Source organism: Chinchilla lanigera, unplaced genomic scaffold (genome assembly GCF_000276665.1).
Source record: "Chinchilla lanigera isolate Chin_1 unplaced genomic scaffold, ChiLan1.0 scaffold00098, whole genome shotgun sequence".
Lineage (NCBI taxonomy): Eukaryota > Metazoa > Chordata > Mammalia > Rodentia > Chinchillidae > Chinchilla > Chinchilla lanigera.
The window spans coordinates 1,380,912-1,398,296 of record NW_004955499.1 but is presented as its reverse complement, the minus strand read 5'-3'; the positions used below and the strand labels follow the sequence as shown (position 1 = coordinate 1,398,296).

Here is a 17,385-nt window from a genome sequence, read left to right as displayed (position 1 = left end):
TCCTCCTGCCTCAGCCTCCTGAGTGCTGGGATTACAGGCGTGCACCACCACACAAGGCGCTTGCTGTTGTAATTTCTAAAAACATTTCACACATTGACCTTATCCACCCATCACACCTCCTGTTCCCAGGCACTCTGGCCTGCCCAGGATGGACACACAGTGAATTTCCTAGACATATAATCAGTGAGGCTGGACCCTCATCAAAAAGACACGGGCCCAAGAGTGAGCCTGCGTCACTGAGCAGGGCTCAGGTCTTGTGGGTCCGGGAGGTCAAACGCATAAAGTGGAGAAGGTGCTTTCGTGATTATGTAGCAACAACGGCAGTCTGTGGGGCTGGGCTCCCGTGGAGGTGACAACGCACACGTAGATCAGTCTCTCTCTCTCTCTCTCTCTGTGTGTCTCTGTCTCTGCCTGTCTCTGTCTCTGTATCTTTCTATCTCTCTCTGTCTCTGTCTCTATTTTTCTGTGTCTGTCCCTCTATCTCTGTCTCTGTCTCTCTGTTTCTGTCCCTCTGTATCTCTATCTCTCTCTGTCTCTGTCTCTCTGTGTGTCTCTCCCTTCCTTCCTTCCTTCCTCCTTTCCTCCCTTCCTCCCTTCCTTCCTTCCTTCCTTCTCTTCTTTTTATTTGCAGTACTGGTGGTGGTTGAACCCAGAACCTTTATACTGATTTACTGATCTTTTTAAAGTTTTTTATTTCAAGATGGGAATCACACGCATTAGCTGTATTTCCCAGCTTGTAACTCTCCTGCCTCAGCCTCCCAGAGTGCTGGATGACAGACGTGCACCACCACAGCCAGCTGGGCTTCTTGGACCTCTCAGTTTTTCATTGGTTGAATTCTCTGAGGAGGACAGGGTGCCTTACCAAGACGAGGTTCCCAGTTGCAGCCTATTCTAGAGTCTCTGAGGATGCTTCTCTGATTTACGGGACAAGATGATTCTTATTTCAGCTGATCCGGAAAATTAAGTCTCCAGAGATCGCCTGTAGTTGGCTTGGACCATTCATGCCCCATCTCTCTTGTGGTGCTGCTATGGTCACTAACGAAGTCAAGGTCAAGAGCAGGAGAGGAATATATTGACCTCCTGGTAGCACATCCCACCATGTGCAAATCAGGAAACTGAGACCTGTGATGGTGAGAGTCAAGCCAGGTGTGGTGACGCACACCTATATCCCCAGCAGTCAAGAGGCTGAGGCAGGAGGATTGCTGTGAGTGTGAGGCCTGTCTGGGCTACGTACCGAGTCCCAGGCCAGCCTGGGCTTCACAGCGAGACTCTGTCTCAAAATAAACGTGAGCAGTCATCCAAAACTAGACACCACCCCCTTGTGTGTGTGTGTGTGTGTCTCCCATCCCTGAAATCGATCCACCCTGGAATCCACCACCTCACCCCTTCTGACCGTCCCTGGAATTCTTCCTCCCCAGCTGGAGTGATGATGGTACCTCAGCGAAAGACCGAGGATGGATTTGAAGAACACTTTGGTCTCAACTACTTGGGGCACTTCCTGCTCACCAGCCTCCTCCTGGACAGCCTGAAGGAGTCCGGATCCCCAGGTCGCAGCTCCAGAGTGGTCACCGTCTCCTCTGCCACGCATTACGTGGGCGAGCTCAACCTGGAAGACCTGCAGAGCAGGTGGGCTGCAACCTGGGGCGCTCCTGGCGGTACTCCGGGAGCCAAAGGTGTCCCAGCTTCTGTGTATCCTCTGGGTGCCTTTGCGAGCTATACGCGGTGCTCAGGAACCCCAAAGACTGTGTGGGTCACCTGCTGTTCGGTCCCTGTCCACAGGCAGGGGTCAGACATAGAGAATGGCAACAGTGTTTAAACCTGCTCCTCCCGCCCTGTTGAAAACACCACTGACTGCATTGATCATTTTGCTGTCACAAGGACAGAATGGTCAGCATCTGCCCCTTAAAAGATGAGAGGTTTCTCGTGCGCATTTGTCTGGTGGGTTCAGTCCATGGCTGCCGACTCCACGGCAGAAACAATATAGTGGGGGAAAGGAAGCAGAACAGACAGGAAAGAACTCAGAGAGAGACACACACTTTGAGATCACGCCCATGGGGACCACCTCTCCCGGCCAGGCTGCTCCACCTAACAGCACATTCACAAGGAACTCATCCACGGAATCATCCACTGATGACCTCCACGGTCATCTTCCAGAAGCCCCACCCTTGAACTCCTAAGGCTTGTGGGGGCATCGCAGGTGTGATCCATGACACCACCAAATCCACGTGCTCTGACAGCCAGAGCATTGTCCTCTAATCAGCAGATCTCTTTGTGAGATTCCTTCTAATCCCTCACCTGTGTTTTAAATGTTTTAAATATTCCTTCCAAACTCCCTGTGTCGGAGTTTTAATCCCCCCATTCATATGTTGATGGTTTTAGATGGTCACGTGACCCAGTGAGCATGGGGCCCTCCGATGACGTTAGTGGATTTATGAGAAGAGGAAGTGAGACCCAAGCTAGCACGCTTGCTCTGCTCCTCTATAGAATGCCTCATGCCACGTCAAGATGGAGCAGGAAGGCCCTGACCACGTGCCGAGGTCATGCCCTTGGCCTTCCGGGCTCCAGAACTGCGAGCTAAATAAAGCATTTTCTATTAATTCCCCAGTCAGGTGTTACAGCAACACAGAATGAAATAAGACATGTGCCTTAAGTGTAAAAGACATCATTCCATGTGAATAGGTGTCTACGTCCAGCCCTTGGTGGCTGACAGAGAACAGACCCTGGTGTCCTGAGGCCTGCATGCAGAATTCCACTGCAGTAGTCTCTCCCTATCTGACTCCATCGGGGCCACCATATGCAATCCCACAGCCCGGGGGCTGACACACAGCAGAGCTTGGTGGCCCAGTCCTGGAGGCTGAGGTCCACTGCGCTGGTCTCTCCCTATCTTAGTCCATGGGGCCGCCATATGCAATCCCACAGCCTGGGCGCTGACACACAGCAGAGCTCGGTGGCCCAGTCCTGGAGGCTGAGGTCCACTGTGCTGGTCTCTCCCTATCTTAGTCCATGGGGGCCGCCATATGCAATCCCACAGCCCAGGCGCTGACACACAGCAGAGCTCGGTGGCCCAGTCCTGGAGGCTGAGGTCCACTGTGCTGGTCTCTCCCTATCTTAGTCCATCGGGGCCACCACATGCAATTCCATAGGACAGGCAGCTGATAGCAGATTTTGGTCTTCCCAAGGCCACACTCCCTCTGGAGGATGCAGGGGAGACCCTCCTGCCTCTGCCTCCTCCTGAGGCTCCAGGCATTCCTGGGCTATAGCCCATCGCTCCAGTCTCTGCCTCTGTCTTCATGCGGCTTCTCCTCTGTGTCTGCGTCTCTTCTGCCTCTCACGAGGAGGCTGCTGTTGGATGCAGGGTGACCCTGACCACAATGGCCTTGTCTCCACATGCTGCACTCCTTCCCTCTGCGGAGACCCGGTTTCCAGTGAGGTCCCGTCCCCGAGGCCAAGGTCAGGACTTCCACCCTCTCTCTTGAGAAGTACAATTAAACCCCCAGTGTTTGTCTCCCTCCGTTCTGTTTCCTCCCCAGTTTGATTGTGTGAAATTAATCCTGATGACAGTCATTTATCTGAGCCACTTTACATTTATGCTGATTGCTCTGCTGGAAGTGAAGAGCCTGCGTTTTGTGCAGCAAACTCCAGCTCTGGGATGGCCGTCAATTTTCTCTGGGTCTGGCACAAACTCCTCCCAAATAGGGTTTCCTTTCACAGTCTGCGGACTTGGTTACCGCTTAAAAGCCGGGATATTTTAAGCATATACTGTCCTAGGCTCATGACAACAAAATCCCGTAGCTTGAGCTGTGTAGACTGCAGACGCTTCCCTCCCAGGCCTGAGCCTGATGGCCAGGCATGGGCAACACCAGCTCCTCCTGGGCAGGGAGATGCTGACTGCTCCCCATGTCCAACACTCAGGTCCTCTATGTGTGTCTGTGTCCTCCTGTCCTCTGCTCCACTGAAACTGGTCCTGCTCAATTAAGGACCGCCTTCCTTCTACAAAGGTCCTGTCTTCCAACACATTTCGTTCTCAAGTTATAATGTTTTGATTTATCGTATTAGGACATTAAAATGGTACGGAAACCACACACGTTTGTTTGGGTTTAGACCTGGAAGCTTCCCCAGAAGTCTCCTGTGTCTCTTTTTCTGTTTCCCATGAAGGCACCACTATTGGATTCAGGCCCACGCTGGCGCAAGATGGCCTTGTGTCTATATCCTCAGAAGTGAGGCTTTATAAAGACGATTCAGTCTTGCCGGCGGTATACTCAGTCTTCCCCCTCCCTTAACTCACACTGGCATCTCTTTCACAATGGCCGGCTCCTCCCTTCTCTCTCTGCTTCCCGGCCAGCATTGGGTGAGCAGCTGTCCTCTGCCACGCCAGTCCGCCATGTTATTTCCACCATGGACTGAACCCTCTGAGACCGTAAACCCAAGTGAACATCTCCTCCTTCGCTTATGGGTGTCAGGGGGTGTGCCCCTGCAGCAAGCAACCTGACTGGCATGCATTCAGTATACAGCATACTTAGAATTTGTTTTCCTTTTTTTGGTATCAGAAATTGAACTCAGGACCTTGCACTCACCAGGCAGGCGCTTCTGCAGCTGAGCTACATCCCCAGCCCTGTACTTAGAATTTTCAGCTCCATCTTTTCCTAGGCTTGTGACATGCAGAATAATACTATATCCTGGTGCTTGAACTTGGGGAGTCTCCATTCATTCAGGGCCTGTATTCTGTTGGGGATGTAACCCACACTCTTCAACATGCTTTGCTGTTATTCTCCATTTCCTGGGCTGTGTGTGTATCACATGCATTTTTCACTTAGGATAGTCGTATATTGCAGTGAGTTTCTTGAGCTATCGTCCCAATGCAAGACAAGGGCCCACTGGGTAACCTTGGACATTCACTCCAAGGTCCTCATTTAGTTCATGAGGACCTCAAGATGTGAATGGAGGGGTCGCCCATTCCAAATCTCACCAGGAAGTTACCACGCACACAACTTCCTGATGGAGGTTTGAAGCATCTCCACCAGGGTGTTGACATGCAGGGGCAGCCTTGGGTCCCGCAAAATAGCAGCGGACATTTCACCTAGTCAGCTGCCCCACAAACCTCCCCGTAGCTGGCAGAGTGCCCCCAGCGCCCCAGCCAGCCCCCTGTGAACTCTTACTGTTTTATTTCAGTATGTTTTCATGTTTCACTCCTTCTCCTGCCTGTGTGGAGCTGCAGGCAGGTGTGTTGACCCAGTGAGAATGTCTTAGGAATTACTTCGAGAGACATTTCTTGGGAATCGCCTTGGTTTGAATGTCTCCAGCAAAAGTTACCTGGAATGGAAACACTCTTGTGAGCTGTTAAGAGGTAGAATCCGGTGGAACGTTGAGTAGGCGATGATGATTCAGCCGTCCTGCATGAATTAACCCACCCTGGATTCATGGGTATGTGGTTTCTTTCCAAACGTGTTTGTCAGCAAGGCTCTGTCTTCTGGATGTGCACATTTCCGTGATGCTGTGCACCCCATAGACTGTGAGGGGGTCCCCACCAGCCAGTAAGACTTCACCATAGACCTTCATCCTTGAGCCTGCAGAACCGGGAGCTTTATGGCCTTGATTCTTTGCAAATCACCTGGTCTGTGGATTTCCACTATAGCAACAGAAAATACTGTCAGAGGGAGACTGTCTGGCTGGCTTCTCTCTTGGGAAACATTTGTGAAACGTTCCTCAAAACACAGCGAGTCTCTGTTGCCGTGAGGCCCCGTTCCACTCCCTGGGCTCTTTCTTCTTTCTGCCTAGCATCTATTTGCGGCAGGATCAAGCGCTGCATGCCTAACCTGCAGATCGCCACCTTCATTTCCTCGGCACTGACATCCAATATTTTTAAATCCAGGGACACGAGCAGGTGCCAAAATCCATCACATCTCTAATGTGTCCAGAAAAGCACTGTCTCTATTAACATCGCATTTGTTATGCGAAAAGGTTGCAAGGTGAATGTTCCGATGTGTGTTATTTTCGGAGTAATTGTTAAAAAGCTGGGCACAACCTTGGGAGCCAGGGAAGAGAGTCTCAGAAAGATGTCACAAATGTCACACTAATTACCATTTGATCACAACGCCTGAAGGACTCGGATGCCCCTAGGTCATTCAGTAAGAGAGTGTTAAGGTGTGTGTTTTAGTTGGCTGTGGTTAAACTCTGCAGCCCTGAGTTTAACTTGCAGTAGAGGGGTCTTCCTTGCTGCAGAGGGAGTATGTTTCTGCATGTGGTGTCCAAGGACAGGACACAACTGCCTAAGAATGTCGCCCACGTTGAATGATGTTCATGGCAGGAAATAGGTACCACATAGAGGGCATCGCGGATGTTATGCCCTTGATCTGACCTTGGAAGGATCGGGCATTCCTAAGCCAGCATTCCTGACGCGCCCCGAAGATGTTGTATTAGTCTTCTAGGGCTGCCATAGCAAAGTCCAGCTGCCTGGTCCGCTTCATCTGCAGAAGCTTCCCGACCTGCAACCCAGAAGCTGAGGCCGAGGGCCGGGTGTGGGCGGTGCCAGCTCTTCCCGAGGCCGTGCTCCTGGGTTTGGAGATTACGTGCCCTCCCTGTGCCTTCACACTCCCATCCCTCTGTGTGTGTCTCTGTCTTCCCGTCCTCTGCTCAGAAGGACCCAGGGCTGTGCTTTTGAAGGTCATATCTCTTCTCTCAGCTCTTTCCCTTCTCTCTGTGCTTCCTGACCGCCCTGACACGAGCATCCTTCCTCCCGCACACCCGTCAGCCGTGATATTCCTGCCTGGAAGCAGTTGACCATAGACTGCACCCTCCGAAATCACGAGCTCCACCAAACTTCTGCTTTATGTTGTGTCTATCAGATATTTTGTGCCAGCAACAGAACGCTAAGACAGACCTTCATGTCACTTTGTTAAAGATTAACAGGGAAAAACGATAGAAGTAAGAGAAGTGAATCAGGCCTCAAAAGATGAAAAATGCTCTCAGGAGATGGGTCCCCAAGGGTCTAACCTGGAAGTGTGTATTATTGTTTCCTTTGTTTTTGTTGGGAAGATGTATTTTTGTCTCCACCTCCTCCCTTCTCTCTGCTTCCTGGCCGCCATGATGGGAGCATCTTTTCTCCCCCACGCCTGTCCACTGTGATGCTCCCATGGACTGCACCCTCTGCAACCATTATGTAACCATTATGTCAAATGCCCCTTTCCTCTGAATTGTGTACGTGAAATATTTTGTCCTACCCGTAGAAAGTTCACCAGTTCACTGGGTTAAAACTTCAGCCCATAGCATGAATCCAGATTTCTTTCCTGTGAGGGTGGAATGTGGATCAGCCAGCACCTTCAGTGCTGCCCCAGGCCCGGTCCTAGGCAGGCAGGTGGCGAGAGGGCAGCTGGAGACCTGCAGCTGTGTGATAGTAAGTGCAGAAGAGTCCCTGTCTCAGGGTGCACGCAGAGCTCTGTGTCTACATCTTCCTGTCCTTTCCTCCCGATGCCCGGGTTCCACACACAGCAGGAAGTCGTAATGTGGCAGACGAGGTCATAGACGGGTACAGAATGCTTTTCTGTATCCCTGAGGAAGCTCACAAGTGGAAAACAGCCCTGCCTGTGGGAAACACCCCTACTCGTCAGAAATTTCCCACCTCAGCAGCACCAAGGTGGCCTGATGGGTTCCTCTTGAGAGGGTGAGATGCCGGCGCGTTAGTACCTCGGTGCCTGCAGCATTTTGCGGGGATGTTAAAGTTGTCGGCTATGCGACCGGAACATCCAACAGGACCATCTCAAGGCCAAAGTAAGCTTAATTTTAAAACAACAAGAACGCTTATCAGTTATGTTTATGGATGAGCTCTCTGTACATTTGAGTACATTGAGATAACCTTGCTAATTTCATAGGCATAGGTAACATTTCATTTAATCTTTCCAGAAATATCACCAGGCAGATTCTGTGTGTGTATGTCAGTGTGCAGACAGGATGGGTGGAGTACAATCCAATACCAGGATTGGCCAAGGGGCTGGCACAGCTTTGATGTATATAAATTCCTCATCTAAATGCTAATATTTAAACCCAGAGACCACAATCAGTGCTGGCACACTGTACTTTACGAGACTCACTGTGACAGGCGTGAAGACAGAGACACACACTGCAGGGATGGGGCCACAGCCCAAGACCACCTGTAGCAACAGTAGGATGAGTGACATGTGTTCCTTGAGTCCTGCTGCAGGAAATGTGCAGAAACTCATGTCACGCACACTGCACATGTTTATGGGGCAGGCGCAAGTGTCCCGTGCTTTCACAGTTTCACCCTTTTCCCTCGGGGGAATTGGTGCATGCGCACAACAGAGCTTCCTTCCTTTTCTCATTCCCTTTCCCTTCTTCTCCCTCTCCGCCACCTCCAACTCTTGGTCCCTTCCCATTTGAGAAAGATCTGTCTCCTTGTTTCCTGTTACCTGTCTTTAATATGCTCTTTGTTTATACTTTTACTCTCGCATAGAAGAGAAAGCATGCTATATTGAAGCTTGCATGTCAGATTTATTTCACTTAATGTTACGGTCTCAAGATGCCTCAATTTCCGTACACCTGACCCAAGTTTATCCTTCTTCATAGCTGCATAGTACTCTACAGTATGTAAACATGGTGTTTTCTTTATCCATTCATCCACTGATGGACATGCAGGCTGCTTGCAAAATTTAGCTCTTATGACTTGCGCTACTACAAACACAGGTGTGCATGGGTCACTGTGATGTAAGGTGTTTAACTCTTTCAGGAAGATACTAGAAGGGGAACAGCTGGGTTGAATGGAATTTCTAGTCTTAGTTTTCTGTGGAATATCCACGTTGATTTCCACAGGGGCTGTCCCAGTTTACCTTCTTACTGACAGTACGGGAGGGTTGCTTTTCCTCTGCAGCCTCAGCAGGATTTGTTATTGTTTGATTTCCTGGTGACACAAATACCTTTAAATACAAATCAAAATGCAGTGATACTGGGGCCGAGGGATGTGTCTCAGGGACATATCTCAGTATCAGAGCATTGCAGAGCATCCACAGGACGCTGGGTTCAATTGTAGGACCTCAAAAAAAAAAAAAAAAAAAAGAATTAATACCAGAGACGATAAATACAGATTCCAAAAAAGAAATAACACAGGACGGGATGTGTGCCTGCATATACACGTACTATTTCTGAAATGGAAACTTTAGATCATGCAAAAATCTCCACATTTCTTGAGAAAGAACTGTGAGCAGTGCTCATATATGCACCTCGAAACCTGCAACGCCCCCTCCTCTGTCTTAGTCTAAATTTTCCTGTATGTATCCCAATCCCAAGCCTTTCATTCTAGCAATTTATGTTTTCAATCTTTACTGAAGCCAGGCGTGGTGGCGCCTGCCTGTCATCCCAGCTCTCAGGAGGCTGAGGCAGGAGTATTGCCTTGAGTTTGAGGCCAGCCTGAGCTATGTAGTGAGTTCTGGGATAGCCTCTACTGCCTAGTGAGACCCTGTCTCAAAAAAAACAAAACATAAAGAAATTTTAAAGCTAGTGTTCTTTACCTAAGTGAATGATGTGGGAGGTTGCCGCCACAGCGTGAAAGGAGGAATTTTTAGCAGCGATGTCGGCTCCGCCCAATCCTGCAGGGTGAGCTCGGCTTCACAGCTGCCGCAGGCCCTGCAGGAGACTTTGGACGCTTGCGGAAACTGCAAAGGCACGCGGGTTAAAGCCCGCCGCAGCTTCGTGAGCGGAACCGTTGATTCCTGGCTTCCACCTGATATAAACATCGCCGGTAATTAGCGCTAATTGCCAAGATTGATCTGCTGCCGAGGAAAATTAGCCCGCTTGTAGAGGCATAAATCACAATATTGCAGTGCTGTCCAGAAACCCAAGTGTCTGGGAATACTGCCGAAACTGGTCTCTCCAGCCAGCGCCCCCAGGATTTCCCCCGGGAGAATAAATTCCAGGGGGAGCAGGTGATCCGGAGCACGCGGCTCACCCACAGAGGAATGGGCCGGTGAAAACATAAGTTATATTGTGGGTACTGGGCTTTCAAAAAGATGTGTGCCTTATTCAGGGCAGTTTTTCAAATTCGCCAAAACATAGTCTGCACGTTCAGCGGTCTCACTTTGTGTTGATTTGTGGAAGCACCCAGGGAAATAAATCCACGAAGCGGGAATGCAAATTATACGCAGGAAAACAGAAATCCCCAAACATACATTGCTAGTAACTTGATTTATAGGAACGTTGATGGAAAGTGATTGTACACGTCCATCACGTTCCACCGTTAGCCGGAGGTACGAAATCAGAAGTGCTGGCTCTTTGGAAAATGAAAGAGGCGGAACTTTTGAAGACAAAGACACAGGAAGGAACTTCCTACACAGCACCGAGACTCGACGAATCAGATCACAGAGCTTCTGCTCAGCAAGACAGATAGATAGGAGGATGGGTAGGTAGGTACAGATAAATGATGGATGGACAGATAGATGTAGTAAACACATGGGTAGATGCATGGATAGATAAATATAAATAAAAGATAGATGATAGACAGACACATAGATGTATCTGTCATAAATCATTTGTCTTCTTACCTATTGAAATCCAGCTCTGCTACAATTTAATGTGCAGTTGATTTTACCTTTCTATTGTAATGCTTCTCCATTTTATATCTAGAATCTTTTGGAGGGCGATTACCTCTTAGATTCTCTAACCAGAAACACATATATTACATTTAAACACAATTATCTACCTTTTATTTTTACTCCTGAAAGATAAAGCCCACTGTATTATTCTGTCTCTCTTTGTTTTCCACACACCTTCAAATTAGTCTGTAATGGTCTATGTCAGTCAATCAGGATTTACTGAAAGTTTAAACATTGGTCCGGGCGTGGTGGCACACGCCTATAATTTTAGCACTCGGGAGGCTGAGGCAGGAGGATCGCCGTGAGTTCAAGTCCAGCCTGTGCTATGCGGCAACATCGCACTTGAAAACAAGGAAGCAAAAGAAAAGTAAAGATGTATCCAGGCACGTTAGTGGGGCATGGCTGTGATCCTAGCTCCTATATGTCTGTGTGTTAGGACTTTGGCTGTGCTTTTCTGACACCATTTATTGCAGAAGTAATTCATTGCAAAGAGCACTGGAGAACCAGGCTGTGGAGACAGTGAGTGAGTTTTCTCCTCTTGGCTTTCCCCTCTGCACCCCGCTTCACCTGACCTTCTTTCCTCTCGGCTGGGGAACAACCCCTTTGATGCTGGAGCAAACAGGCTGTGTTTGCAGACCTCGGCGGCAGATCCTGCTTGTTCCTGGCTTTTCATTTCATTCCATTTCATTTCGCTGGCTGTGCGGCTGTGTTTTCATTCTAAATCCTCCTACAATCATCTCTACGCTCACAGCATTTTCCCTCATCTCCTGCAGAGAAATGTGTAGTATTTTTAAAGGACTTTGGTTCTCTCTGTGCTCCGCCGTACTGTATAAAACCGTAATTATAGAACCCGTTGGTGTACCCTGAGCAGCCTGCGTTTGTACGATTCACTTTCTTCTTTTTAAAGTAACATTTCTCCCCCAGCCTCCATCCACCCTAGTGACTCAGGTTTAAAATCTCCCACGGGATGTTTAAAGGGCCCTTGGCAGCGGGAAAAAGCTCAAAGCTTAACCAGACCCGATAATAATACCCAGTCCCCAGCATCCTCTCCCCTGGGTCCAGCAGGATAAAGGATATACCTAAAAAAGCTATCTTAGGTCCTTCGCCTCCTTACGTATGGTTATTCCTAGGTCTGAGTCTGTTTGTGTTTGTCTTTGCTACTGAATCGTATTATCTTCCTGGTTCCCTTCTCAGCATGTACATTACTAGTGCATATTGAAAGTTACCTGCTGGGGGCTGCGGCGCACACCTGTCCTCCCAGCACTCTGGGAGGCTGAGGCAGGAGGATCTCCGTTTGGAGCCCAAGCTGGGCAACTTAGCGGCTCGGCAAGACCCCGTCTCAAAGTAAAAAAGTGGGTGCTGGGATTGGAGCTCAGTGGAAAGGCCCTGGATTCCATCCCCATTAGCACAAAAAATAGAAGGTGAAAGAAAGAAGCCATGTTTGCAGATTGATTTTGTATTCTGGTAAGGTGCTGAGGTTGCTTGTGACTCTTAGTGGGTTTTCTCTGTATATAAAACTTTGCCATCTGCGAACAGAAGTCGTCTGAGTCCTCCCTTTGCTACTGGTGGGCTTTTTCTTTCTTCCCATTGTGCCATCACTCTGGCTGAAGTCTGGAGGAGTGTTAAGGGGAACTGTTCAGTGTGGGCATCCCTGGTTCGTTTCTTTGTTTGGTTGGTTTTGTCTTTGTCTTTTTTGAGACAGGCTTTCACTGTGCAGTTCAGACTGGCCTTGAGCTTGCTTTGTAGCCCACGCTGGCCTCGAACTCATGGTGGTCCTCCTGCCTCAGCCTCCTGAGTGCTGGGATTACACATGTGCACCACCACACCCAGCTCATTTCTGACCTGGAAGGAAAGTACTCCCTGTTCAGTGTGGGCTTGGCTGTGGGTTTGTCCTCTCTACCCTTTGTTATGTGAATGTTTGATCCCATTTTCATGCATGCTGGCTTTTATTGAACGCTTTCCCTGCACCTACTGAGCTGATCGTACTGTTCTTTTTATCCTCGGTTCTGTGTTTGTGAGGTTTGGGGACAGATTATGTTCAGTGTACCACGTGTGTATGTATGGAACTGTGACGGGGACCCCATTAATTGGTACAATGAGTGCATGTTAGTAATTCAGTCCACGCTGGGCTGCTGCCAGTGGAGCATCATGGCGGATGGGCGTGGGGGAGGAAAGACGCTCACATCATGGTGGACAGGAGTAGGGGAGGAAAGACGCTCACATCATGGTGGTTGTAAGCAGAGAGAGAAGGGAGGAGCTGGGGACAAGAACTCGCCCTTCCAGGTCACACCCTGGTGACTGCGTCCAACCAGGCCCCGCCTCCTACAGCACATTCTGCTATGGATTCATCCACTATCTTAGGCACTTTGGTGTTGCTGAGACACAATACTTGACACCCACCACCCAGAGGAGAGGGTTAATTAGGCTCGCGGTTGCAGAGGGTGCAGTCCATGGCCGGCTGCTCCAAGGCAGGAGCATCATGGTGGACGGGCATGGAGGAGAAAAGACGCTCACATCATGGCAGCCGGGAAGCAGAGAGAGAAGGAAGGAGCCGGGGACAAGAGCTCACCCTTCCAGGTCACACTGCAGTGACCACCTCCAGTCTAGTCCTGTTTCCTAAAGCCATGTTCATCCAGGAGCTCATCCACAGGAGAGTCCACTGCTGAGCACAGCGCTCCGTGACCTGGTCACCTTCCACACACAGGAGACTTTGCCGACATCTCAGATCTAAACTGAAGCAGTGTTGCAACTTGACCTCTGGCCAACCTTGTTTCTTGTCAGAATCTCTCCGCCCGGTGGATGTATATCCAGTCTTTCTACCTCACACTTCTGGCCGTGGAGTTACGTCTCAATTTTGGGCACATGGGTGGGCACACGCTCCTCCACAAAGGGACCCTTCCTTATCCTCCACTTTCCTGCCACCACCAACCCTGAATTACTGGACCTGAGTGTCAGTTTCCCTCCTAAAGCTAGTGGACTCCAGGCCAAAGTTTGGGTCTGGCCCATGGCCTTTCCTAGGAAGTGGATTTCTTATTCCAGCCAGGTGGAGAACTGGAAGTGTGTGGAATTGAGGAAGGACCCCAGGCCAAAAAGATTGTGCTTGTCAGTTTTCATCTGAATTTTATTAAACAACAGCATGAGCTACGCCTACAGGTTGCTTTTAGTTTGTTAAGCATATCACAGGCCAGCAATTCCAGCACTCTGGGAGGCTGAGGTAGGAGGACCACAAGTTCCACCACAACCTGGACCAATTAGCAACTCAGGGAGACCTTGTGCCCACATTAAAAGGGCTGGGGAGGTAGCTCAGTGCAAAGGCCTTGGGTTCAGTACCCAGGACCACCCAACAAACCAACAGATAAAGAAATGAAGCATTTATACCTAGGAATTGTGCTTTGGGCCCAAAACAGTGCTCAGCAATTCCAAAGAAGCCTAACTCAGTGGAAGGCCTCTATCCCCATACAGTTAAATTAGAAGTTTATAATATAAAAAGGCTTCAGAAGACCCCACGCAAGGAGAAATTGCACGAGAAACTACAGAAGTTTGCACCAGAGTTGAGTGCAAGATTGAGTCAAACTCAACTCTAGAGAGAAGAATTGTCAATGAGGTGACTTTCCTTTGGAAATGGAGAGAGTGGGACTGCAGGCCAGGACATCCTGGCAGAAGCTAGGTTGTGCGTGAGGTGTGCAGAGAACAAAGCAAAACTCAGGGTGCTTCGTGAAGATGGAGGTACCGGTGAGAAGGATTCGGAGAAGTAGGATGTTGGCTCTTTGCTTTCTGGGGCTTAGGAGCTGTGATTGTGCTTTGAGCTCTCGGCCCTATTTGCGATGGACATGACCATGGTGTTGCTGTTTCCACGGGTGTTGTGGTTCTGATCCAGAGTGTCCCCTATGGGCCTTGTGCACTCATAAGTGGACCTTTCAGGAAGGGATCAAATCATCAGGGTGTTATAGCTGACTTGCTGTTAGGAGACAGAACCTGGTCACAAGAGGGAGCCACTGTGGTGTGGCCCCGAAAGGTTCATCTCACTTTCCAGCTCCTTCTGCTTCCCGGCTGCCATGATGTGAGTGTCTTTCCTCCCGCATGCCCATCCACCGTGATGTTCCTGCCTGGAGCAGCCGACCATGGACTGCACCCTCTGCAACCGTGAGCCTAATTAACCCTCTCCTATGGGTTGTGGGTGTCAAATACTGTGTCTCAGCAACACCAAAGTGCCTAAGGTCGTGGATGAACCCATAGCAGAATGTGCTGTAGGAGGCGGGGCTTGGTTGGAGGTGGTCACTGGGTGTGACCTGGAAGCGCGAGTTCTTGTCCCCACTCCTCCTCTCTCTCTGCTTCCTGGCCTCCATGATGTGAGCGTCTTTCCTCCTCCACGCCCGTCCGCCATGATGCTCCTGCCTTGGAGCAGCCAAGCATGAACTGGAACCATTTAAATTGTGGGTGCTGGGGACTGTGTCTTGATAACAAGAAAGTGCCCAGCACGATGAGCACTGTCCATCTCTGCGTGAGGACAGGACACGGAGCCGTGGGTGCGGGTGGGAGGGCATTTGGGCACAGACACAGCGGCATTCTCACATCCTCTCCCGTATTTCCTTCAGCTCCTGCTACTCACCGCATGGAGCCTACGCCCGGAGCAAGCTGGCCCTGGTCATGTTCTCCTACCACCTCCAGAGGCTGCTGGAAGCCCAGGGCTGCCACGTGACCGCTAACGTGGTGGACCCCGGGGTGGTCAACACGGACCTGTACAAGCACGTATTCTGGGGCACGCGTCTGGTCCAGCGGATCCTAGGCTGGTTGCTCTTCAAGGTAAGACTCACGGTTGCTTCCTTGTGTCCGCCGTGGTCAATCACAGCGATATGCGATCACATAATTGGGAATAAGCATATTACATGGTTGAGAGAAGAATCCAAGAGAGAAGACATCGCGTATGCAGGGAAGGACTTCTTGTTTTGCTCTGATGGAGGAATTCAATTTTTTTATTGAGCACAGGAGGTTGGGGGCTCATCTACTATCGATGAGGCTCCCGAGGCAAGTGTTTGGTGGATGTGGGGGTGCTGTGTTCCCAAAACCCTGAGTCATGCTGGCAATGACCTAACCTGTCTTGGATAAATACAGCACCATGACAGATTAACAGGGGAACAGTGACCGATTGCTTTGAATGGAGGAAGCTTTACGTGACCCAGGAGCCTGCGCAGACGACCCAGAGGCTGTGCTTGCCTGTACTTGTGTTTCTCTGGGTTCTCTGCCTAACCTCCGAGGAAGACAAGCAGGCTCTCTCTATTTCTGCAGTTTTCTCAGATTTCTCCCGCTTGAAATATTTAAGGGTAACATGTCCTGACCCCCAGGAAGGGCCTCGACAGGATAGGACAGGAACCGGCCGATGTGCAGGAGACAGGATGCCACCAACTGGTCTTGCTGTGTTCCGCCTCACGGGAGCGCAGTCCTTGGGGGGCCAAGATCACCCAGCTGCACGGCTGTTGTGTGTGCAGCTTTTCACTTAGGTAACATGCCAACTGGGCAAATTGGAGTTACGCTTACATTTAGACACTGAGGGTGTCAGCAGCTTGTAACGGTCCTATGATCATCGGAGCAAAAATTAACTCTTTGAGTCTGTGGGAGGAGGTTTAATTTAAATGTGGCAGCTGTTTTTTCTTTTATGCTCTGTAAGTCCCCATGCGTTCTCTGATAGGTGTCTTCCTCGGCGTTCTATAGGGTTTAGGTGTCAATTTTGCCCTTTCTGTTATAGACACAGCTGTCCAAAATTGCAGTGTGTGGTTGCAACAAATAAATTATTTGAAAGTCAGTAATGAAACTGGCACGCCCATGCATGCGCCTTCCTTGTGCCTCTAAATGTAGTTTCCGTCTTCCCCAAAGAGCCGACCTCCGTCCCAGTGGATTCCTCGGGTCTCGCTCTGGTTCTCGGTCTGAATCTGTCTCGCATGGACGCAGTGCTGAGTGTCCTCTGCCTCTTGCGATGCTCACAGAAGGAAGATGCTGGCTCCCTTGCTCTGTGTGTGGTTTCTTCCAGCTGTCTTTGCAGATACACAGAATAGAAGCTTAAATCACAAGGATTCATCTCCTCCTACTCGTGGAGCCCAGGAGGCTGAGACTGAGGTGTCCCAGGCTGCATTCTCTCAACATGCTCCCGGGGAGACCCTCCCGCCTCTGCCTCCTCCACAGACTCCAAGGGAGACCCTCCTGCCTCTGCCTCCTCCCGGGAGACCAGGTGGCCCTGGGCTGTGGCCCCATCACTCCAGTGTCTGTCTCTGTCTTTATGCGGCTTCACCTCCATCTGGTGTCTTCTTGTGTTTTTGCATTTCTCTTTCTTTCCTTTTTAGTACTGGTTGTTGATGCCATAGCCTGGTACGTACTTGGCAAGGGCTGCACCCCTTGCCACAGCATTAAAGGAACACCTCAAGGGAAATAAATCCTCCATCATTAGGTGGCCCCAGTGCTCTTACTGTCTACTGACACAAATACTCAATGTTTTCCTTCCACCACGCAAACATGTGTTATTAATTGCACACTAGAACTTATTACGTACTACTTAACATAGCACGCCTATTTTACTTTTAAAAGACATAGAGTGTCCTTGTTCAATTTTAGTCCAAAAAATATGGACGAAGCTGTGCTCCTGACTGGGCCCCTGTATTTATAAATAAAGTTTTATTGGCACACAGCCATAGCCATTCATGCACGTATTCCCCATTCACTGAGATTGACGTATTACCCATTCATTGATGTATAGCTGTTTATGGACATACCCATTCATTGCTATACTACCATTCAGTGA

At 49.8% G+C, this 17,385-nt stretch overlaps 1 protein-coding gene across 2 annotated transcripts in view; it reads left to right on the top strand.

The window, feature by feature from the left end:
• Dhrsx (dehydrogenase/reductase (SDR family) X-linked) overlaps positions 1-17,385 on the top strand; it is a gene marked incomplete at its 5' end in the record, with an annotated part of 110,506 nt that overhangs the window by 72,845 nt on the left and 20,276 nt on the right. For both annotated transcript variants that reach the window (XM_013505592.1, XM_005406518.2), the window contains 2 exon segments: positions 1,419-1,626; positions 15,191-15,398. In XM_013505592.1, coding sequence (XP_013361046.1) covers positions 1,419-1,626; positions 15,191-15,398 — 416 coding nt within the window.